General features: G+C 31.8%; 2 protein-coding genes across 7 annotated transcripts in view; one reads left to right on the forward strand and one right to left on the reverse strand.

Moving 5' to 3' along the window:
- LOC142344835 (unconventional myosin-Va-like) overlaps window positions 1-26,020 on the forward strand; it is a 380,102-nt gene that overhangs the window by 78,577 nt on the left and 275,505 nt on the right. The gene's annotated exons all lie outside the window — the stretch shown is intronic.
- LOC142345113 (hydrocephalus-inducing protein homolog) overlaps window positions 1-26,020 on the reverse strand; it is a 236,409-nt gene that overhangs the window by 65,566 nt on the left and 144,823 nt on the right. The window contains exons 57-63 of the mRNA XM_075397198.1: window positions 25,015-25,213; window positions 24,425-24,624; window positions 22,343-22,514; window positions 21,823-22,073; window positions 21,151-21,399; window positions 16,755-17,202; window positions 294-404 (exon numbers count right to left, since the gene is read on the reverse strand). Coding sequence (XP_075253313.1) covers window positions 294-404; window positions 16,755-17,202; window positions 21,151-21,399; window positions 21,823-22,073; window positions 22,343-22,514; window positions 24,425-24,624; window positions 25,015-25,213 — 1,630 coding nt within the window. The remainder of the gene's footprint in view (window positions 1-293; window positions 405-16,754; window positions 17,203-21,150; window positions 21,400-21,822; window positions 22,074-22,342; window positions 22,515-24,424; window positions 24,625-25,014; window positions 25,214-26,020) is intronic.

Raw genomic sequence — 26,020 nt, forward strand, 5'->3', positions numbered from 1 at the left:
TTTGCTCATGTATTAATCAATCAAAGCTGAAATTACACGTGCCCGCGTTATTCGTTTTTCGGACAACTCAAAGGTCAGAAGAATCGGATCTATTCTGTTTTGCCCCCCCCCCCCCCCCCCACAAATTAGTGGGCTTATATTTTTTACGCCCCCCAAGCGCACGTGCTATTTTGTTACATAGTAATGTGCTATATAACAACATGAAATTTGTAACTTAGGGGCGTAAAAAACACTGGGGGGGGGGGCGAAAAGAATAGATCCGAAGAATCAATAGAAAGTAAATTGGCAATCACCTTGTGTGGGTTGGTGATTTTGAATCTGGCTTTGGCTGATTTGCCCACCACAACATTACAGTAGACAAACTTGTTCTCGTCTTCGCAGAAAATGCCCTGCACTTGTTCAACCTGCAAACAAGAAATAAATACTACGCTGTCACGTTCTTATTTCGCTCTTCTCATTAAGCTGGTGACTCAATAAGATATTCACATTAAAATATGATAAAACAAGGAAACCAACCACCAGTAAAATTTGACCCTTTCTCCTAACGCTAATCGCGCATGTCGAATCGGGCCAAATTTTACTGCTTGTTGGTTTCCTTGTTTTATCCACTACTACATATTCACTCTAAGTCTAGCATTAAATTATGAAATGGCTTAATTCTAGAAAATAATAATAAGCTCGTTTGCAAATTCACCACTTTTTCGTTTTTTCACACTTTTATGTTAAATCTTTCAGCATATTCCTCGAATCAATCTTTGGTATGTGTATATCTATATCTATGTAAATAAATACATAATCTACACTTAAAATTTTTAAATCTAAATCCGCTGATGTGTTGATTTTCATTACACATGATACAAGTTATACATAGACTAGGATCATTATAATGTATATTCATATGATTAATATAATCTCTATTCCTAAAGTAACCCTTACAGATATAACACTCAAATAAACTATCTAAACATTTATCACAACATTTTCTCCATGATTTATCTTTACAACCACCACATTTTACTGATGTAGACATTTTTAATGTGTATGTTTTCAAAAATGAATTTTTTGTCTATAAAAATAAAAATGTCTAAAGTAGAAAACGTAAACTTTTGTTATATTTGTGATTTGGCCTTTGAAACAAGGAAACAATTTGTCAAACAAAATTTACGTGATGAACACTTAAACAAGGCGAGAAGGGAGTATGAGTATGAAAAGGAAGATGAAATCTTGGAGAGGGTGTATAATCCAGATGAAGATGATGAAGGATATTATTAAAACTAAAACTGAAACTAAAGTTAAAACTAAAACTGTTAGTGAAACATCGGTGAATTTGCAAAACAACTCCGTTGAACCGCTTCGCGGATGGCGGACACATTGTGATCATAATATCTACACCAGAATTAAGTATGAGTGTAAAGAGTGTCATGAAGAATTTAGGAATAAAATAGCGCTAACTACTCATTCACATAGTCATAATTGCAATTATCTAGAGAACACAGAATAATTTGATATAAACTCCAGCCAGAACATGAGAGAATTTTATATTACTGATAAAGCTGGAAATTACATTGAAGACATAGACGAAGCCATTAATAACTCTTTAGAAGAAATTAAAAACTGTTACCAGCATACAAAAGTTAAGAGTTTTAAATATAAGATCACAGCTGAGTGTGAGTACAAAAAGAGAACCCAAGAAGAAGTTAAAACTACAAAAATATTTTTCAACACTGACTATATTATAAATAACGCAATATATGAAAATGGAGACTTTACTCAATGGTTAAACTTTGAAAAGGAAATATATGAGGGTTATGGCTATGACTTTGAGTTTCTCGGATTAAGAAGTATTCAGATAAATATTGAACCAACTAAAGCATCTATTGGTAGTTATATAGATTTACCCCCGATCTCAAAAACTCTAAGTCAATATTGAATATACGCAATTCCAAATATAACTGCTTGCAACTGGCTATTACTGCTTGGCTATATCCTGCTATCGATCCGCGAAGTGGCTTTCTTAATAATACAACACGCGAGAGTAAATATGTAAGTAATCTAATTGAAGCACGACAAGGAGATGAAGATGACTTCGGTTATATTTTAAGAATACAAAAACTGTACAAACCTTGTGGTGGGGGTAAAGTAGAATTGTTTAAACCAGTGGATGATTTTGATAAAGATAGAAAAGATGTCAGAATATTCGTTTGGGGGAATGGGCTAACAGAACACTGTGCTCTAATTAAAAACATAGAAATCTTGTTAGATCGACCAAATAAAAATAACATTAAATATTATTATTGTGATAGATGTACATATTGGTTTGATTCACAAATTAAATACGACAAACAAGAATGTAACAACTCTTTCAAACCCGAGGTTGTTTGTCCTAAGAAGAAGAAAATTACTTTTATAAATGAACACAAACGTCAGAATATAAAAAAATATTATAACTGCTGATATAGAATGTTGCATTGTTGAAGTCGCGACTAATGGCTGTAAGTAAATAATAGCCGAACACATACAATAAGTGTGGGTTACATCTGGCAGTGTAATTTCAAATACTATTTCGGTCTTGATTGTATCAAAAGATTTGCTAGTGATCTATTAGAAATAGAAACTGAGAATAACTTCAAGCGCAACAAACAAATGCTATTTAATGAAGAAGATAAATTATATCATGAAACTAAAAATGGTTAGTTTCACAAATAACACAATGATGGTTAGTTTTTCGAAATAACACAACTGGCTCTGGTTATGATTTCAATCTACTATATAGTGAACTCTTTAAACAAAATAATGATAAAAGAAAAGTAGATAACATACCACTAGCTGCTGGTAAGTCTAAGATGTTTAGCATCGGTTGTCTCAAATTCTTAGATAGTTATAAATTCTTATCTATGCCTCTAAATCAAATGGCGAAGATATACGGATGTAAAACTAAAACATTATATCCATATGAATACTTTGGTTTGGACTCGCATGATGAAGTTATAAGTAATCTAAAAATAGAAGACTTCAAATCCTCTCTCTCGAATAAAATACCAACACAAGAAGTCGATATCTTTAAAAAAGACAACAGTCATAAAACTTCTAACGATCTAACTGTAGAGTATTGACAGAATGATGTGGAAATATTAGACTACTGCATGAATGAATAAGTTCAACTACGTATGAAAGAATTCAAGCTCAATCCCCTACACTATGTAAGTCTCCCAGGCTATAGTTTTGATTGCTGGTTAATGTCAAGCGGTGTTACTTTGGATACATTACAAGATAAACAAATGCTAGATGATTTCGTTGAGGCAAAGACAGGTGGTATATGTGGTATAATGGGTGATAGGATAGTCAACAATGGTGAAACAGGGATGAAGTACCATAACAGAAATATCTGGTACATTGATGCAAACAACCTATACGGCTATGCAATGATGCAAAAACTACCTTATAAGGATTTCAAGTTTACCACTACATCTCTAGATTATATATTAAATACTCCAGATGATAGTGATCACGGTTACTATATAGTTTGTGATATTGATTATACCAATAGTTGTAAAGATAGAACAGAGCAACTAGCACTTATGCCCAATAAGAGAAAGATAAATGATAATGAATTGGGATACCGAGAAAGAGAGAAAAGAAGAACAAATACAGAGAAATTAATCTTAGACCAAAATAACAAAACAAAATACATGGTTCATTATAGGATGTTAAAGTTCTATGTTAAGATGGGTGTAAAAGTAACTAAAATACATAGAGTATTTAAATTTAAACAGGATTATATATGTAAAGATTATATACAAAACAATACTAATAAAAGAACAAGAGCTAAACTGAAGAAGAAAAGGATGTAAGGAAATTAATGAACAATTCACTATATGGAAGAATGTGCATGAATCACCTACACTTCCTTCAAAGTAAGTTCTTACATGATGAAGAAAAGATAATGAAAAGTAGAAGTAAACCAACATTTAAGAATATAACTAGATATAAGGATTAAAGCCAAATTGAATATATAAAGAAAAAAATAGAATATGATTCTCCAGTATATGTAGGTGTTACTATCTTAGAATTAAGTAAATTACACATGTATGAAGTATTCTATAATATTCTTCAACCATCTCTCAAAGATCTACAACTCCATTATATGGATACTGATAGTTTTGTATTAAGTTTTAGCGAGGGTAATGTCGACAATGAACACATGGACCTATCCAATCTCGAACCTTCAATTAAAACTAATAATAAAGTCCCTGGTAAATTCAAACATGAAATAGGAAGTAGAATAATAGAAGAGTTTGTGGCACTAACACCAAAGTTATCTAGCTTCAAAGATTACCCCAATAAAACTAAAGGGAAAGGAATAAAGGATTGTAACAATGCTAAACATGAAGAATATTATAATGCACTAATGTATAACACAGAGAGAACTGTAGATGAAAGTAGAATACAAAAAGTTGGTGATAACATGACAACAACAAAAACAAGTAAGATTAGTCTAAACACATTTGATGATAAAAAGATTTTATGTTAATAACATTAAATTTATCCTCTTGATGAGAATCTATATCTATTCAAAAGAGATCTGGTAAATAAAATCCGCGAAGCGGGTTCCGCGATTAAGAATGCATCAGTAAAACTGCTTCTCAGATCATTAGATGGAGACAAAGACCTATTTATAAATAATAATAAAGAGCTAACCATTAATGATGATAGAAAGTTAATCCTTGCTGCAATTACACTATATAATGATTTATTATAAAGATAAAAAATGACTAAACTAGAAACACTTATAAAATTAAATAATCTAGAAAAACAAAACAGAAGAAATAGATTAGAAGAAAAATTAAGACAACAAGAATATTATGGTTATATGGAAGACTTATTGGATCCTTTAACTAAAACTTTAAATACAAACAGCGAAGCATGGCAGACTCTTCAAAACCAAACATTAGAAGCATTAGCCTATAGCATAAATGTTTTAAAAGCTTTAGACACCCAACAACAAAGCAACTCTCTTGATGATCGAGCTGTAACATTAAAAGATGAAAGAGGTAAAACATTTACTGTAGACAATGATATGATTGCTATTTTGATAGAAATAGGTAAACAAACAAATAAACAATTCGAACTAATATCAGTTGATCCATATTCAAATAAATTGAAAATAAATGGTGTAGATGTATCCGTAGTCCCTGATGGTATAAAAATGAAAGGTAAAGTCTATGATTTTTCTAAGGGTTTTGCTTTATTTATTACTAATAAAGATGTAACCGAAGGAGATATAGAAGGTGATGAAAACAAAATAAAACACTTTTTTAAGGGATATCGGTTAAAAACAAAGAGGAGATACTAAAAGTAATAGATCGAAAGTTATAAGAAGAATGCTTGCTAATATCGGCGAAGCCACTTCTCATGTTATATCAATACCAACCTCCAGTGAAGATAAAATACATCGTCGTGATACTAGTGATTATGAACAAGGGATAGTAGTAGAAGAAGAAGAAAAAGAAGAAGAAGAAGAAGAAACTGATTATGAGACTGATAAACAAACAGAAGCTATTGGTCTTAGCAAAGCCGACCCAAATAATTTAATAGAAAGATTAGAATTATTAATACTGGAAACAAAATCTGGTCATGATGGATTATATGATGAAATGCTAGATATATCTAAGCAATTATTATCTATGAATATTATTAATCAAGAGCAACTAGAAAATTTTGTTTTTAATTATGGTAAATAAAAAATGATGGAAAAACAACAACAACAACAACAACAACTATTAGCTAAAGAAGTATTCAATCCTCAAAAAACAAGGTTTAGAAGAGAAAGAATAATACCATTATATAAAGATGAAACATGGTCAGGTGATTGAATTGATAAGTCATCTCTAAGTAAATACAATAATAATTATAAGTTCATATTAACAGTTATAGATATATTCACAAAATATGCATGGGCAATTCCATTAAAAAATAAATCTGGTTTATCTATAACTATTGGTTTTAAAATAGTATTAAGTGAAAATCCACAGGGTGGCTCTGAAAGTCGAAAACCAGAAAAGTTATGGGTAGATAGAGGTAGTGAGTTTTACAATAACACATTCAAATCCTTACTTAAAGAATATGAAACAAAACTATATTCTACTTATAGTGATTTAAAGGCTGTGTTTATAGAGAGATTTATTAGAACATTATTACACATAATTAATAAACCAATGTTCATCAAAGGTGATGGTATTTGGGTTAATAGAATAAATGATGCAGTCATAACATATAACAATAACATTCATTCAACAATTAAAATGACACCAGTTGATGCTTCTAATAATCCTGATAAAGTTAAATACTATGTTAAATCTATCAAAGCAACACCAAAATTTAAAGTTGGTGATTATGTTAGAAATGCAGATAAACGTAATATCTTTTCTAAAGGGTACACTTCTAATTGGAATAGAGAACTATTTTAAGTTAATGAAGTTAATGAAGTTTTGAACACACAACGACTAACATAAAAGATAGAAGATATTAATGGTGAGATAATAGAAGGTAAATATTACGAACAGGAATTATTAAAATTCGAGTTTGACTTTGAATCTAATAATAAAGTTTTAGAATCATTAAATATAGTTCTTTCTGTAAACAAACACAAAGATCCAAGCAAATAGATCCACTGGGCGCTGGTATCATCAATCTACAAACAACTTAACACTAAGTAAGGCTCGTGGGTTATACCTAGAAGATAATGATAATATTGATATGAAGGATACCTATAAAATTACAAATGTTCATCCTCCAATAGATGAAAAAGATGTTGTTAATAAAGAGTATTGTGACAATAACTTATTATCTTCTAATAATAAAATAGACATTTTAAGTAAAAACATAACTGAGCTAAGAAAAGGTGAATTTGATAAAGTCACAACTAAAACATTATAACTAAATGAAACACAAGTTAACGATGAACTAATTAATGAGTTTATTGAATCAGCAAATGAAGTCACAAATACTGTTAAGTTTTGTAATAAAGTTGCTGCTGATACTATCTCTAAATATAATCAATTAAAACAAGAATTAGATAATAATAAGTTTAATCAAAATATTACTAACATACATTTAGATGATATGTTTACTAACGGTCTAAGAGAAATGAAAGAATACAATAAATCTCTTCGAAAAGTCACAGTACAATATATAATTGCTATACTTTTACAAAGTACGTTAGTTGGTAATAAAGAGAAAGCAAGACTTGAGATGCATTATGGTTTTAAACAAGAAGATATAATGAAAGAAATAGAGAGAATTTTTACTAATGAAAATAAGCAAAGCTATGACAGAGTCCATGACCAATCCAACAGCACCGAGTGAGAGATTACTATATCCAGATTTGTCATCAGTATCAGAACGATTAATAAACGAAAAGTTTCAAGCTAATAATAAATTTAATAATAATAATATTAACATTATAAAAGATATTAGAGATTATTATGAAAATGAAACTATTAACTATAATAAGAAGTTAAGTAGATATAAAAATTATATTAACATAGCTGAGATAACAGAAATAGTACTATCATCTATAGCAACAACTGCAACAACAGGTATAGGATTACCTCATTCTATACCAACAGCTTTTGCTACAGCAACTGTTTGTGGTTCACTTTCAAAAACAACTAATACTAAAATAAGAAACAAAATTATAAAGTATTGACAAATGTATATTTTAAGTAAACAGTTTAGCGACAAGTTTAATAAACTATATACTAAATCAATGAATGATAATAAAATAGAATGAATTAGTCAAGGTATATGAAGAATATAAGAGGAATCGGCGAAGCCGCAACTCCGTTGATAAAAAAATAAGTTAAGTGTTTTTTAGATTAAAGCTATTAGTGCTTAGTAATAACAATGTTTTGAGTAATAGTAATATCAGTATTAATATTTATAGATAGATATAGAGTATTAACTGAAACCATAGTCTTAGTCTTAGCCATAACTAAATCCTCTTTTCTTTGTACCTAAGTATGATCTTCTTCCTTTTTGTACTACCCTTATACCTTCACCACTAGTTGCAAATTTAATTAAATCAGGTGTGGCTGATAAAGCAGCTCTAGGGTTTCTAGATGCAGCTGCACTTCCTATTTTACTTGCTATTTCTAATGCTCTTACAGGATTATTAGCAACTTTCTTTCCAAAGTTAACTGTAGCTTTACCAACACTTATAAAGAAAGCTTTCAATCCCTCAGCTTCTGTTGTTGCATCAGATACTGTCATTGATTTATTCCTTCTACATTTAGTGCAGGATCCTCTTAACATTTTAGTACCTTTTGAAGTAATAGCTCCACTTATTTTATTAGTACCAATATAATGTCTGCCACCAACACAAAGGAGTTAGTTTTGAACTTATTTAAAAGACTCATTTCTATATATATATATATATATATATATATATATATATAAAATAATGGAAGTTAAAAAGCATAATCCTTTTGTTGTTATTAAATCAAAGCATAAGGCTAAACCATTACCTAAGTCTAAGATTAAGCCAAAGCCTAAAACTGAACTTGAAGCTAGGGGATTGACTCCAGATAATAAAAAGAAACTGGATACTATTTATGCTGAAGGTTTTGTTAAGACTAGTAGGAAATAGTTTGATTATCATTGATTTGGTCATTGATTTAGTCATTGACTTAGTCATTGATTAAGTCATTAACTATAATTATAATTATGATACAATATAGATTCAAAACCAATTATTATATATTGTGGTCTTTCTATCCCACTTTCCATACCAAGATCAAACAAGAAGTTAGTAGCATTGGGTACATTCTTATAAAATGTTTTCCTTTCATAAAAACTAAAGTCTACATTATTCTTTTTTACTTAAACCCTTTTGCACAATAATTCTATTATCATTACTAGGATCAATACTAGGTACACACCATGATATATCTCTAATTTCAATATTAGCATCATTAGCAACTGCACCAGGATTAGCAATAATTCTACATAGAGCTCTATCATTATTATCTCTTTTTAATATTAGTTTAAATGCTAAACCATATATAATCTTTTCTAAATCATCTACGAAACCAAAAAGATCTCTCATCTTAACCATTATATACATATGACCTCTTTCTGCAGCAACATGATCACCTTTGAGTTGAGTATTCCTATTATCTATATTTCTAACAAAGCCACTCTCATATTCATCATCAGTACTAGTTAATAACTTATACATCAATAGATTAGGATGACAATGATCTATAAATTCAATAGTCCTACCACCACTAGTTTCAAGCTTAAGTGAACTAAACAATGCCATCATACCATAATTAACTAATCTGATATTAGCATCATTAGCAAATACACCACCAGCATCATCTGATACAACAAACTCTATCTCTAGATATGGAGCACGCAAATTTAAATGATTCTCCTCTCTATTGAGAATGATATTAGTATTAGTATTAACCGTATTCATTGTTGCTAGATTATTAGGTTTATATTTTATAATCTTACTTTTGGGTATATCATTATTATAACCATAAGTTTTATCCAAATTAAAGTTCATTTTTATAATCCAAAAATTTAACTTTAACAATAACTATAACTATAATTATAACTACAACTCTGACTATAACCAAAGCTATAATTATAACTATGGGGCTTCGCCCAAGTTTTACCATAAACATCATCTAATATTTGAATATAAAAAATGACAGATAACTTAATTCTATATGAACTAGAAAAGATACATGAAGCTTTAACTAAAACTAAAGAAGAACATACACTTAACTTTAGAATGATAAAGTCAACAGAAAAGTTTAAATTTAGTGAACCTATACTTAACTCGTCAAAATTAGGTTTAATTAGATTATCTGTTTATAGTTCGGTGTTTAATGTGAATAGAAGGAACAATCAATTCTTATATGATACCCGAGGTGAAACATGATCAGATACCCGTATTTTAGCAGTTATACCAGGTGCATATGAATTAATCGAAATAGCAGAATTAATAAAAGAAGAAACTAATGGTAATGTTATAATAGAACCTGATAAGAATACAATGAAAAGTTTAATGGAAATAAAACAAGGTGCAATTAACTTTGACATAGAAAATTCAATAGCCCCATTACTAGGATTTAGAAAAATAGTTCATAAAAAAGGTAAATATACATCTCAGAAAATTGTTGATATTATGGGTTTTAGTACTATTAACATTCATTGTAATGTGATATCTGGTGTTAAAGATAATGGGAATAAGACAGACATACTATATATTTTCACTCTAACAGAACCACCAGGTTACTTGATAAATATTATACCAATTAATACTTGTATCAAAATGTAACTGAAGATAGAATAGAATATATAGAGTTTCATATTAAAGATGAGCATGGAAGACCTATAGACTTTAATGGTGATGTATTAAGTTTTACTTTACATCTAGTCTAAAGACTAGCTGACCAGAGGTCTATCTGGTGTAGCCAGCAACTTCGTTGATCTAGTCTAAATTATAGATCTAACTCTAGATATTGATATAAATTTAAACTAAACTACAATACTCTCCGATCCCAATTAATTCTTAGTTTAACATTAATATTTTTTATTTTTAGTTATATCAATGACAATATAATTATAAGGTTCTTTCCATACCTTATTACATATATTAGCAAAATCATTATAACTAAGTTCAATATTATTAAAGAAATATTGATATATCGATGCTAGGACTTTACCTCTCAGTTCAAATAAAATAAATAGATTACAGTTCTCTCTAACACTCTGCCTATCCAGAGAGAACAGGTTTTGATTAAGATATATCATATTGCAATTATTATGTCTACCTCTATAAAAGTATTCATTAATAACTGGTTCTTTGGCTCTATTATCATCGAATATCATTAGTTTCTTTGGGTAGTTGATCGGGAGAGGGTAAATCTTTTATATCTCTAACAAACTCAACATCTGCTTTATCGTTTATACTCTCTACACCTTCATATTGATCACCAATAGGACCAATGATGTATAGCTTATCAAAGTATATTCTAGCCAGAATTAGTTTTTTTTAATAAGAATATCATACCGTATTCACTAGGACCAGATATTATACATCTGAAGTTCTCTGGGAGTGTAGATTCTGTAATTATATTATCATCACTTAGCCATGATTGTAGATCTTCATTTATGTTTACAGAGATTTTGTTACTAAGATCAATGAAGTTGCCACTACGTGGATCAGTATAACTGCTTCGCAGATCGGCGAAACCGCTTTGTTTACCACAGACGGAGTCTGTTCGCAGATATTCTTTGTTGTTAAGTTTACCCCTTTGATGTTTTTTTCATCAAATAGATATATAAAATTATCATTAACATTATCATTGTCATTATCATTATCATTAACATTATCATTAACATTATTAGCAAAGCTACATCGTAGACCATTATCATTAACATCATCATTATTAGTAAAGCTACTTCGTAGATCATTATCTTTATCATTAACATTATCTTTAACAGTATCATTATCATTAACATTATCATTATCATTAACATTATATTTATCATTAAGATTACAACCTAAACAAAAACACTCATTATATATTCCTGGGTATTTACATTGATTAACTAGAATATTCAAAGCATTGTTAATTCTAAATCCTCTATCAATAACATAGATCATATATAAACAATAAGCCCCACAATAAGATTCATCATATTGTTGTATTCTTTCATTAGAGCCTAGATCAATATATTCTTCTAAAAATAATGGAGGGGTCTCAACAACAAAACTATCAAAGTAATACACAGGACCACCTTGTCCTCTTATAACTAAAACCCAAAGTGTACCATCAGTTGGATGTAGATTCACAATAATGTTGACGTTAGGTTCACTTGTGTTATCTGGAGTTTGATCTCTCATTACAATTTCAATTGGTGTTAGACTTATATCTTTTCCTATATCTTTTATTCTGATATCACTCATAGCATTATTATCAATATTAAATTTATTATTGAATCCCTCAAAAGTTAGGATAAGCATTTCTAATAAGTATAAAAATGGAGACAGGTAGCGCAGTTATAATTTTTATTTTCTTAATTGGAATTTGTTATATAATATTTGATTCAATACCAAGTAAATATACAAAACTAGAAAAAAACTTTGCTGGATTTATGAATAGGAGTCTAGTTAGATTTGAATATGAAAAGTCACCATTACATACAATTGTTTATGGTGGAACTGGTACAGGCAAAAAATATTTTATTAGACAATACTTAAAGTTATACTTAGATCCGCGAAGCGGTTACACCGATCAAAACCAAAACCAAGACCAAGATCAGGGAAGCAAATTGGTAAACCACGAAAAAAGTTCGTTCACTGATCTGCGAAGTTCGTTCACCGATCAAGCTAAAAATATAATCATAGTATGTAAAGATGATAGAGATTGGATAGATCCTGAGACTGGTGAGTTTTATATTGGATTTAATACATGCGATATAAATATGATCACATCAAAAAATAAGTCTAAATTCAAAGATAGTGTAATGGTTCTTGATGATATGGGTGATAAGTTAAATAAAGATATAGCTTATTATTTCACAGAAGGAAGACATTATAATATTCAAGTGATTGTAATGTGTCATAAACGAGCTCTAATAATTAATAGAGCAAGAATGAGTTGTGATACTATTTATTTAACAACTTATAATAGAGCTGATCTATTTAAAAATTTTAATGAAATATATAAATGTGAACATAACTTCACAAAAATAATTAGTTATTTAAATAGTAACTATTATAATTATACAGACGGAACGTCAGATGAACTTCGTTATGGTATAATTAAAAAAATAGGAAAGAGAATACTTTTATTTTTATTGATAAAAATAGAACTATGATATATGACTCGAGAGTCAGTTTCCTTGATTTAAAAGCTCTTAGTTTAAAAGATGAATTAGAAAGTGAATATAAAAATAAACCTATAGCATATATGATATACAGATAGAAATACTATTAATCATGATAATTATCAGTTCTATTTTAATAAACTTCTTACATTAAAAGGTATTAAAATACAGAATGATGTTTTAACACGAGAAAAAATTAAAGCAAATGGTTTTAGGTTAATATCAACTATTTTAGGAATTATAAGTCCGGGTTTTATGATATATAATTATATTTATCCTGATATGACAATAAAAAATGCTGGACTTGTAGCGATGGGTGCAAGTAGTATGCTAAGTAGAGCAAGTACATTGGTTAACTTTGGATGCGGAGAAGAAGAGCAAAGAAAACAGTTTATCGAAAAGAAACAAGAAGAATATAGAGATGAAGAGAAGGGAACTTTAAATAGAAATGGACAAAAATATTTAAACAAACTATACGTAAAAAATGAAGAATTTAGAGAAGAAATTATAAATTTTGTTAGAGATAAAAAAAATTAGATCTTGAAGTGATTTTAGATAGAAGATATAAAACTAATACACTCAATATGACAGGGAAGAAATATTTAGCTGAGTGTACCCTATCTAAAGATAATACTAAAGATTTAATTGAGATATTGGCTAAATATGTTGGGTCTAATTGATATTTGACCAACTATAAATGGTTATGAAATGTTTAGAGTGTAAACATAAATGTGGACTCCCTTTTAATCTAGCTTTTCATTATTCAATATATCATGAAGATAAAATTAGTAAATGTGCATGTGGTGATAAAACATTAGGTGGTATTTGTATGAAAACTGATTGTTCTTTTAAAAATGAATCTGGATATAACTCTAACTCTAGTATTAACTCTAGCTCTAGTATTAACTCTAATTCTAGCTCTAGCATTAACTCTAACTCTAACTCTAGCATTAACTCTAACTCTAGCATTAACTCTAACTATAACTCTAACTCTAGCTCTAACTCTATCATTAACTCTAATTCTAGCATTAACTCTAAATATAACTCTAACTCTAATTCTAGCATTAACTCTAACTCTAACTCTAACTTTAACACCAAAGCCTTAACTAGAAGTTGTAATAAATGTAATTAAAAAAAACCACTAACTGATTTTGATGATAGCAAGTATACATGTAGAAATTGTACTTCAGCTAAAGTTTATTATCTATATTGTCCTTCTGTTGTGAGATATGATGGGATAAGAGCTCATGTAAAGAAACAACATCCAGATGTAGAATTAACTAGAGGACTTAGTAGAATTTTAACTGAAAGATCAGCGGATCCCAGATCTGTCATTGGCCAAACTGGGGAAAGCTGTTCGTGTAAATATTATTATTTTTGTATCATTTCTCATTAATAATGGAATAAATATAGAAAAAGTAAAACAGAATAAAAATTTATTGAAGAGTATAGATAATTTGAAATAAAAAATATAAAGTAAAAAAATTATTAAAAAATTTAGATAAATTTAAAAATTAATTAAAAAAGAGGGATTTCACTCTTTAAGCGCGATAAATAGTGATTTTGTACTGGGGCATCACTCCGATAGGGTTGATTTCGCTCTTAAAGAGTGATTCGCTCTTAAAAGAGGGATTTCACTCTTATTTGGAAGTTTTAAAAAATTTTTGTTTTTTGGAAAAAAATTAATTTTTTAAAATGAAAAAAATATGTAAAATTAGCTTTCTTTCAAATTTGGCAACCACTAATAGTACAAGAAGTCAACAAGCTTGGTACAACATCGCATTACACATCGAATGAAAGTGCATGTCATGCTAAAATGGCCGCCACCATTGACAAAGAAAGCCACCACCACTAACAGAATGAAATCAAACAAGTGAAAATTTCGAATATAAGATGCCCTTAAAAATTAGCTAGTAAAGTGAGTATTTATTAAAATTTTTATTTAATTTTTAATAAGTTATACAAAGAATTGAATTTAATAGAAGGATTTAATTATTATTTTATTTTCAAACAGGTGATTACTTGGGAAAGGATAACTAATTTTAAGTTAAAAATCACGTCAGAATTTTCTCGAAAAAAGAATGTTCTAGAATAATTCTCCATGTGGGGACCTTCATTCTGCACGGCACTGTTTGGCTATTCATCATGAGTTTCACTTCACTACAAAAACTAGCGAAAATTTAAAACAATTTTTGTCATTTGACGAGACTTTAATAACTGGAGCTTTATCAAGCACTTCTTTATCTGAAGAAAATCTAAACGAGTTGACTAATTTAACAACTCAAATGATAACATTTTGTAAGGAGAACAAATGCATACCCGACAACACCGCCAAACATGAAAGTGAGACTGGAAAACGAACTAAAACAGAACTCTTCCAGTTATTCCTCTCCAAGTTCAAGAAGGACCTACTAATTACGAGCATCAGGAAACACTGGACAAGTTTGAAATGAATGTGCCAGAATATTTATCTTTTTGTGATAAACTCAGGAATTCATTCAATGTTGGTGAATTTGAGTCATATCTCACCACGGTCAATAACATGGAGGGAAAGCTGAATCGTTTATATCTACTGACAATTTCTGACAGAGGATACATATGGGGGAAAGTGAAACAAAATCATCAAGAAAACAATAAGGATATTCCCTGGAAACAACTACTGAACGATAAAGGATATTCCTACTCTACTGTCCAGAGTTATATCAACTTCTCTCAAGCATGTGAAAGCTATCCAAGGATCCTAGTCTCAACAGACTACTACTCAGAATGGAACAAGTTCCTAAAAATGTTTTTGGCAGAAGTTCAGAAGGATAGCCAGCTACAATCTAGGTGCATGACAGAACTACAATTTTCATAAATGATAAACAAGTGATTGGTTATTGAGAAATATATTTAATATTAATATTGATATTGATATCCCTACAAATGATACATTACTATTGATATCCTTAGTGTTAATACATTAATAAATTCACCTGATTATTAAGAGTTCAGTCAGCTTAATAATTAAAATTAAAAGTGTTCAAGCATTCTGTAGTTGCACCCTCCCCCACAGTTGCCATTAAGAAAGGTCGAGCAGTACTGCCGTAGCGTGGTAAAGGCGAGTCAACCTTTTAACAAGACCTCTCAAGACTCGGCTCAAAAAAATGTACCCTGGTACATAGAATCACTCAGTTATACATCATAGATCAATCGTCTCCAAGGGTAAAGTCAAAATTTTGTGAGATGATTAACCTGATTTATTTCAATATAGTTTGGCATATTAGATATGAAATTAGGCTTAAAACTAGCTTTGAGAACTTTTGGATATTAGCGTATGAAATGCATAAATTATACTAGCTATGTACATTTTTGTACACAAAATTGTGCGTGTAATATGTATTTATAGTGGTGAATATAGTAGTGGATAAAACAAGGAAACCAACAAGCAGTAAAATTTGGCCCGATTCGACATGCGCGATTAGCGTTAGGAGAAAGGGTCGAATTTTACTGGTGGTTGGTTTCCTTGTTTCATCCACTACTCACATTTAAGATTCATCTGAAAACCGTGAGTAAATCACACCGTATCGCAGAGCTTAACTAGACAGCAGATACCCGAATTAAGCTGAGAAACAGTTGCACTAATGTAAATTCGGACATTATGTTTTGGATAGAGAGAAAGGCATTAAGAAGATTAGATACATTATAATCAACGCATTATTATGCCAATCTAAAGCTGTATAATCAAAACCCACATAAAAAATCTGCCAACAAGTGCCAGCATGGTTATATGATTACAGTGGAAAAAAGTTCTTGGAAGAGTAAGATGAACAAAGCGATTTTAGGAGCTACAATAATCTACTTACTTTATGCGACTTGAGATACAATGCCAGACTTTTGCACATAATATGCTCTTCAAAAATAGAGGAAGTGTCGTCTGTGTTGAATCCAGGGACCACAGCATCCGCCAAAATGTGATATGGAACCCCATCCGGGTAATCTCTCGGATCCCGATCCGAGATGTCAATTACAAATTCCTCATCATGTCTGCAAATTGCTTCTGGCATGCATTCGACTTGGATAACTTGCTGGGCTTTGGGCAAAACGACCCCAAATGCGGGGTTGAGAATGAAGGGTCCAGTCAGAAGTTTGGCTCCTGCTAGAGTGTGGGTGGTAGGTCCACTTGAGGTTCCGGGTCCAAGGGCATTCATGTCTCCTCCTTTGGCAGTGGATTTGGACAGGGCGGATTTGTTGTTAGCGGATCTTGCGGTTCCACTGGTCGCTTCAAGAGACCTGCCGGCTTTGAAAGAATCGCTAAAACGAAGCTGACGTTTACTTTACCCTGATTGAAATATTGGACAAGTATTTTGTGCACAAAGGAAATGGGAATTCCAAAATTGAAAAGCCATAGAGAGACTTTTTCGAACACATAAAACCCAATTTATCGAAAGATTAAATGCTACTGGACAAAAACCAATCTGGTCTATAAAATTCTAAAATGGACATAGTAAAGCAAATGCAAATCAAGCAAACTGCCCACTTTTAAGACAAAAGTAAAAAATTCAGCACAAGTTTTGCAGTCAAATCACACGGTTATGAGTCGTACTTCAAATGTCACAATTCTGGAAAATAGTTCTATGCTTGGCACTTAAGTAGCTGTTTGTTGGACTACAGTTGGGCTCGAAAGAGCGAACTACATCAGTCATAAACACATTATTTATTTATTGAAAAAAGGATCCGTTTCTTTTTCCGAGGTAAATAAAATCTAATTGAACAAAGAAAGTTTCTTCGAATTTGCTAAGTGTCGGACACCAAAAATGGTTTCTTAGTGTAATGGCCCAGTTTGTTCTTTATACAGCCAGCAAAGTTGCTACTTCATCGGAGCTTTGATGTAACTAACGCGTACATAACCGAGGTTCTGGAGATCGTAGGTTCAAGATCGTAAAGTTTAAGTTCTCAAATGTAAACAAACAAGGAGGCTCGTTAATGTGCGTTCGCACATGATGTTCCGACCCGAGCTCATCTACATTTTTGACTTAATTGTCACCCAAATAAGAGAACAAAAATAGATGTTTGAGTTTAAAAACTTGTTGCAAAACCTAACTGCTAATTGAATTACATAATGCCATGCCTTATTACAACACGCAAGAGATCTGCCATTAAAAAGACTACGAAAAAAAAAACAAACAACAAAACAAACAAAAACAAAAATTTCAAGGCAAAAACTCTATCTAAGTTTAAAAGCACCTAGTAACAACGTCAAAATGCAATCAGATAAAACCTTAACTACAAAAACTAATTTTTTCCTATTTATACAACAAATGGAAATTTTCCTTAATGAGACTTAAGTAACAAGTCCACAGAGAGAAGAAATAATGAGGCGAACTTCAAAAATCTATCAACATATTTTAAACCAAATAATTTTAAAAGTCTTAAAAATCACTAGCTTTTAACAAAATAATTCTTTCAATGAGACCTGTTTTTGGTTACAAAACCATGGGAATGGACTGAAGATACAGAAAAACTCAAAAAATTACAAACAATTTGCGAAAACATAAATTATTGGTGCCATTAAATTCATTAGCTATTATCTGAATAAAAAATATTTTTATTTCAGCTTTATTTAAATTAATTCATCAAAATTATACTGGAAAAAAATGAGCTCATTTTGGCCACATTTGAAAATCATTGGGATCTGTTACTGCCCGAATGTCCTAAAAGAAGAGAAAAAAAACTTATGCCACTCATAAAACTTTTATGAAAACGCATATTATCCAACAAACAAAACATCAGTTACGACATAATATCAGCAGACATGTTAATTTTTGAAATACAAGGAAATGGATGGGAGTTCTCAATGATGATAATAAGTTACAAGTTGACGAAAAGGACAACAAAAACTGAAAATTTGAAAAACTTTTGAAAATGTATAATATTACAAACGTTTTGACTATTCGTTATAAATGGACTGCTTCGGGTGACATCATTAATTCAGCACTTGATTACAAGTTCATGGGACCGGTCAACATTTTACGGCTACAAAGAAGAAAAACAGGCAAAAAGCGGCAAATTCAAAAAACATTGAGCGAGAAAAGTGTCGAGCGAAAAGCCATTAAATATGAAATTTTCAGTAGAAAATTTTCTATTTTCAATTATTTTTTAAAAGCAACCAAATGGTATTCTTTTTTATCAATATGACTTCAAAAAATCAACAAATATGAACAAATACATTAAAACCGCGAAATTTTTGATGAAGCCCGTTGTATCAACGCTACTAAATTCAATAGATCTCAACGGAAGCCAATAAATACGCTAAATTAAAACTCGGTGAGACCACGATGTTGGTAATTCATAAGTCATTAAATCATCAATAAGGCATTTCAACAAGTCGTTGACTATGAAAACAACAACAAATACAGGCAAAATCCAAAAATTCAGTAAAGTGCGACAAAGTGTCGGGGCCATTTAAACCATAAGCTTTTCTCTGAAACCTTTATATATGATCCATTCAACGTCTTTTCTAAGCCAAGGGGAACTATAAATATTCAGGTAATGTGATAAGATTTCAGAAAGAACCAAAATTACGAAAAAAAACTGAAAAACGAAAAAAAAATGAAAATTCGTGCATCGAAGTCATAAAACCTAGAATTAGAAGATAAAACCACTAGCTAGATAAATTTTGGTTGACGTAGAAAGGCAAAGGGTCCCGACATTACTAAGACTGACTTAGAGTTCACGAAAATAAGTTTACGATTGGTTAATGTTCAAAAAATTTTGAAAAAATATGTTTAAAGTTTTGACAGACATTAAATTCAATAGGTTTCAACGGATGTCAATAAATACGCTCACTTATGCCTCGATGGGAAGACAAGGATGTTTGTCAAGCATAGGTTATCAATAAGAGATCACAATAAGTCTCATGACTATGAAAACAACATTAAGTATAGGCAAACACAAAAAATTCAGTAGAAAAGTGCGAGATAAAGTTTCGAAGTCATTTAAACCATACGTCTTTCTCAGGAAAACTTTATCTATGATCCTTCTAACGTCTCCTCTAAGCCAATGGGAGCTATCAATATAAAAATAATAAGTTCAGATTTCAAAAGGAACCAATAATACGAAAATATCCAAAAATTTTGAATTTTTTTTGAAATCTTGTGGCATTGAAGTCAAATGACCAACAGGTAGAAGACAACAACGCTAACCAGATTAATTTTGGTTGAAGTAGGAAGGAGAGGGGTCCTGTAATTAATGAGACTGACTTATAGTTACGAAAATAAGTTTATGATTGGTTAATGTTGAAGTTTCCGAAAATATATTTTCAAAGTCTTAACAGCCATTAGCTGTCCATTTGAAGCACTAGATAGGTTCAGTTAATGCTCATTACAAAACTTATTGCACTTTTAGCCAGCGAGTCTATGCCATGAGACTTCAAAAATTTTGTGAAACCCGAAAAAATCAAATTTCAATTAAAGTTACGAAAAGTCGAAGCAAAAAAAAAACATGAGCGATTCCTTGAAAGCGAATTTTTTGTTCATTGGGCTTCATTTGAGTGTATATGAGGCTTGAAACTAACGGAACATCGATATGAAAAGTGACTAGCCTCTAGGTGACTTAAAAAAACAAAAAAAAATATGAAACGTGTTCTAAAAAAGGAGCTCTCAATTAGAATTCGATTTTTTTTTATAGTAAACTTTCCTATGAGACCAGAACTAGTCTTCTTATCGCCTTTCGTCTATTAGGAACACAAACTTGATAAATTTTGTGACGTGAAATGTAGTTTTGACTCACTATTTTTTATAGAAAGTCTTATTTTGAACGAAAATTCGTCTAAAAGTGAACAAAATCATGCCAAATATTGCATGTTCACACAAAACTTTAATCCTCGATAACTCCTCGAAAAAAACGAAATTCAAAAAAATCTTTTTAATTTCGAATTCTACACTGGACGAACTTTTTAATGATACCACTAACATTTCTCTACGATGAATATATCGATCGGCAAAAATTGACTGAACAAAAAAAACCCATTTGAGTATATAGTTCCTCCCCCACAAGTGGGTCGGGACAATAATTGGCATTATCAGACATAATCAAATATGACGTTGCGCTATTGAAATACATATTTAACATTATCAGGGTATAAAACATAAATCATATGTTAAAACTTTACGGTAGAAAAAGAAACAGTTCCCAACAAGCCATTTATCTAACATATCAGAAATCAGTAAATGCAAAAAAGAAGTCACACGTGTAAATTACATGACTATATCCGGCTGAGCCCCTCCCACAGCAACCCCAATTGCAGCAGTAGCTTGCTTAGGAGAGGAGGGGGAGGGGGAGGCACCTGACTCAGAAGTCAGTCCAGAAAAGGTCCCCGTAGACGAAGAGAACCAACCAGGTCTGAAAGAAATATTACTATAGAATGTGAACCACTTCGTCGAGCGATAAATAGGAGCTTTGATTGATACTATTTTGGACTGAATTGAACTAAAGATCTTAGCACTAGAACAGATATTCAAAGGTTATTTTAACATATTTTTTTACCAAAGATTAACAAATATTCATTGGCGATATTAATTCCAGTTTGATGATAGAAAATTGCATTAAAACTACTACCCTTTGAAGCAAACAACTATATTGAACAAGTTCTGGACACGATATTCTTGTCAATGTGCTCGGAACTTTACCTATAATGGCAAGAACATTAACCTAAAAATATAAAAAATCATATATAATAAACAAATTTGTTTAAGAATAGTTGAATTTTCTGTTTTGGATCCCCCCCCCGAAACTGCATGCCCGCAACGCGTACGTCTTAATTTTTACAAGGTAAAATGTACTATAACAACACATAAATAGTCTTTGGGGGTCATAACGGCACGGGGAGTCAGAAATATAATAGATCCGAATAGTTTTTCTGAATCTTATTACCTCTTGCCCTTGCTAGCAGTGGGTAAGAACTGGTCCTCATTAACTGGCTTGGAGATGTTGAATTTGAACTCGAATTCTCCCTTATTCTCAATTGCAAACTGAAGCTGTCTCTTGGAGTTGACGATGATGGATCCGAAGTCAATGTCACTTCGGGGCAGGAGAGCATACCTGCTGTAGAGTGCACGCACTGCCACTTTGATTGGGATACAGGCTATTGTTTCACCCGCCGGTCCGAGGTTAGGATCCACAATCTTTTTAATGGAAAAAACGATATCAATTTTAAGACTCCTGTTGCCAGCAAGTGGGGGATATTCGTTAAATCATTAACCCTGCAGGGTCGGTAGTGCAATTTTAGGTCTTAGGACGTAAATAATTGGTTCCCACTAAGCTGAAGAATACAAACGATCCTATTAACCAAAAAAATTGTTAATGTAGACAAAAAATATCGCCTACAAGTACCAATCATAACTGAGAGCTGAGTTTATGATTATTCTAATGCGATGATATTCCAAAAACTTACATTGCATTTGAGGAGAGGGAGATTGTTGATTTGGATCTCCTGATTGGTGGAGACGAATGTGATCTGAACAGTTGTGGGTCTGTCGTTGGGAAGGAGACTTCCTCTGTTGGGATACACTTGGAACAACTTGTCCATCACAGAGGCATAGGGACCTTCCTGCTCCACACTCAAACTGAAACCGCAATTTGGATAAACCATTTTAAGTCTCATCCCAGGTCACCCATCATACAACTATAAACTTGATTTAATACATGGTCATATAAGAAAACTGGTAACGAAACCAGTTTATAAATGTGTATGATTTGTATGTTTTCCTTGTTGTCATACAATGATTATACATGATTTTTGGTTTCATAGTCGGATCGTACTCAGTAATCAAGTATGGACAGAGGATACTGGTATGAAATCAAAGAAACTTCAACCCGGTATACGTTTCCTCCCGTCCCGAGTCCCCTCGTCAGAAAATGTGAACATAGTTTTTATATTTACTAAAATGTAACTAAATTTACATAAATGTTTAGTTGTCCCTTTCCAGATCGCCAGAAATGATAACATACCCGACAGATTGCCGGAAAATAGCCGCCGTTGATTCCCATAACTCTCTTGGGATTGAAAGACAAGAAAATATCGACAAAAATTGAATTTTGTATAAAAACGTTTTTAAGTGCAATTTATTTTGATGTCATTTTGTAATTGAACATACTCCTGTCTCTCAGTGAGAGGCTACAAGGTCTAGTATCAATACCAATAAGCACTATAGAAAGTAACTAAAACTTATGAGAACAAATTTCAAGTACCGGGCATCTAAAAATGGGCTTTATGGGTTTATCCCGTTTCTATTTCTGACTTTGATTTTTTTTATGCTGACTCTCTTCATTTTGAATTGCTTTGCTGAGCAGCTGCTGTTTAAAAGGACTTTGAGCAGAATGACCGAAGAGTGAAACTAGCCTAGAGAAGTCAAAAAGATTTCACGCAAAATGTCGAAAAAGCGGCAAAATGCGTAAAGCGAAAAAAAGTTCGACGAAGTAAAAAAAACATAGCAGGACAAGTCCTGACGTACAATTCAAATAATTTTCATTGACTAAACAGAAAACTAGACCTTGAACAGACTATGAATGGATTGGGAAAACCATTTAGAAAAAAATCCGATCCAAAAAATCGAAAAAACATTAAAAAATGAGAGTGAAATTGCCGCATGTGAACAAAAAACCACTACCGAGAAACCGAATTTTTGTTCAAACACCAATTTCTCACTCTACTTTTAAATTAGAGCGAAAAAATTTCACGCCACAAAACCACTCACTTTTTCGCTCCACTTCCTGTTTCGGCGTGACCAAAATCACTACTCCAATTTGACTTCAAAAATCATGAAAATGTGTGAACAGATCTTAAAAGAAAAAAAACATAGCCGGAAGAATTCCGGAAACGACTCGAAGGAGAAAATTTCCCATATTTATGACTAAACAATTAGAACAACAATTGTGAACCCTGACCCTCCACAAATGCCATAAAACATTTAAGGAAGAATAGAAACGGCATTCATAAACAAATTGAACACAAAAAAAACTAGAAAAAACTTCAAGTTTTTTTTTAAATTGAGTTTTTTATTAGTACAAGGAAACAAAATTCCTTTGCAATTAGAGCACTGAAAAGCTCGCAAAACAATGGGCAAGTCATAATAGGCTAAGAAACTTGTCACCAAAATCACTCCAAATTTTTTCACGCGTTTCATTTCCCGTTTCAAAATTCACTCCAATAAAATTGATTAAAAAAGGACTTCTCCAATACCCCTCTTCGAGTCGTAAAAAAGACAGCGCCCCAATACAATTCAAATTCTTTGAATTGTAAAAAACAAAATAGGAGCGCTATAATAGCAGGCTGAGAAGATGAGGGCGGCTATTAATAATTATTAAAAATCCACCATCCAAAAATTACAACAACTCTTTGAGCAGTATTGTAACAGAACGTGGGATGTGATGTGTGTGTGTGTGTGTGTGTGTGTGTAATTTGGGGTGAGGCTAGTTGCAAGCTTGGGTGGCAATTTGGGTGGCAAGAGGGGTTGAGTTGGTATAGAGAACTAACTGGAACCCACAGTCGTATTTTCCCTTATTCTTCAGACTCAAAGTTTGCTTGATTGTTTCTCCCACTCGATTGGTCCCGAAGTCTATTCCTCCCTCGGTACCCTTAGGGAAACTCATATCCAATGCCACATCGTAGGCCTCAGCTGTTATCTGCAGGTTCTCCAGTTGAACCAGACCCATTATTTGCTCCTTATCAGACACCTGAAACACTTTTCATTCAACCAGGCGCAACTGGAATATGAAGCGAGCCTAATGTATGTCACAAATGCTCCAATCAAGCTCGAGCGATCGGAACTAATCAGGAGAGTTATAGAGAACATATCTGTTCTGTCTTCGGCCTACTAATCAATTTGAAATGATATGCATTTTAGATTGAAGTGAGAGGAAACAATTAAAAAACAGTTGGGTTTATATGCTGCAGGTAGCGTTCTACAACAATTATCAACAATTTTTATTGTATTTTTGCACAACATTGGTACTCTTTGAATCAATACACCATTTCAATGGCATCAAAAAAGCAAAAAAAAAAATTTCGGAAGATCGCCATCATCAAATCATTTGGGCATAATTCCCAATCAAACAATTACTGACCTCCAATCTGATTACTTTTCTGACATTTGTAGGTTTGAGTCCTCTGAAATGACAAGTGAGTGGGAACTCTTTCTTAGGATCTATGATGCCCTGTTCCTGGCTCATTGAGAAGTCCTCCCCAAGTGCCTCCACCCCACTCAGTCTCCACGCAATCGGGAGGAGGGAAGTGTTCTTGATGTAGATCACACGCGAGTCTTTCCTGAACAAATTAAGAGTGCGAGTGAAAAACTTATTGATCACCGGGGTTCAGTTCAGTTGAGTTCGAACTGTGTACAAAATGGAGTGCACTCTTATGTCAATGGTGGAAACGAATAGTTCATCATTTTTCCTACCCATTTTAGGGGGTGAGGAACTATATGCTCAACTGGTTCTTTTTTTCAGTAAACTGGCCGATCGATAAACTTGATGTAGTAAAATATGAGTGGTATCATTAGAAATCTGTCAAGCAGAGGTTATGTTATTAAAATTGGAAGATTTTTCATATTTCGTCTTTTTTGAGGAGTTATCGAGGTTTTCTGAACATCTGTCGATTTTCACTAGTTTTGTTCCCCTTTTCAGTAATGTTCGTTTAAATTGTGTTCTGGACGCTCGTTTGCCATAACATTATGGGTAGTTTTTAAGACAAGAAAGGGTTGGTGAACTGTTTGGCTGAAAATTTTTTTGATAAATTTCAGCTCAAAATTTCTGTCGCAAAATCAGTCATTTTTAGCTGATTTTCTTCAAAGCACTACCATAGAAACTGCAAACACCGCGCGCGATCCAATTTGTGAATTTTAGATGTTTTAGCTGAATGCAAAACTGTCTTCTTTTTCGAAAACTTGAAACATGAGACTGTTTGTGCAGGAAAAGTCGTTAATAAATAAAAAATTATCTTACTACAAGATGAAAAAACTGATCAATTTACAAATAATCGTAGGTACTATTTGTCATCCAAAATGCAAAAATCTATAGAAAAACAATAATGAAAACTACAGATGTAATTAGTTGCATCTTCGATCAGTATCAA

Source organism: Convolutriloba macropyga, chromosome 8 (assembly GCF_964194025.1).
Source record: "Convolutriloba macropyga chromosome 8, txConMacr16.3, whole genome shotgun sequence".
NCBI classification, from domain to species: Eukaryota; Metazoa; Xenacoelomorpha; order Acoela; family Convolutidae; genus Convolutriloba; species Convolutriloba macropyga.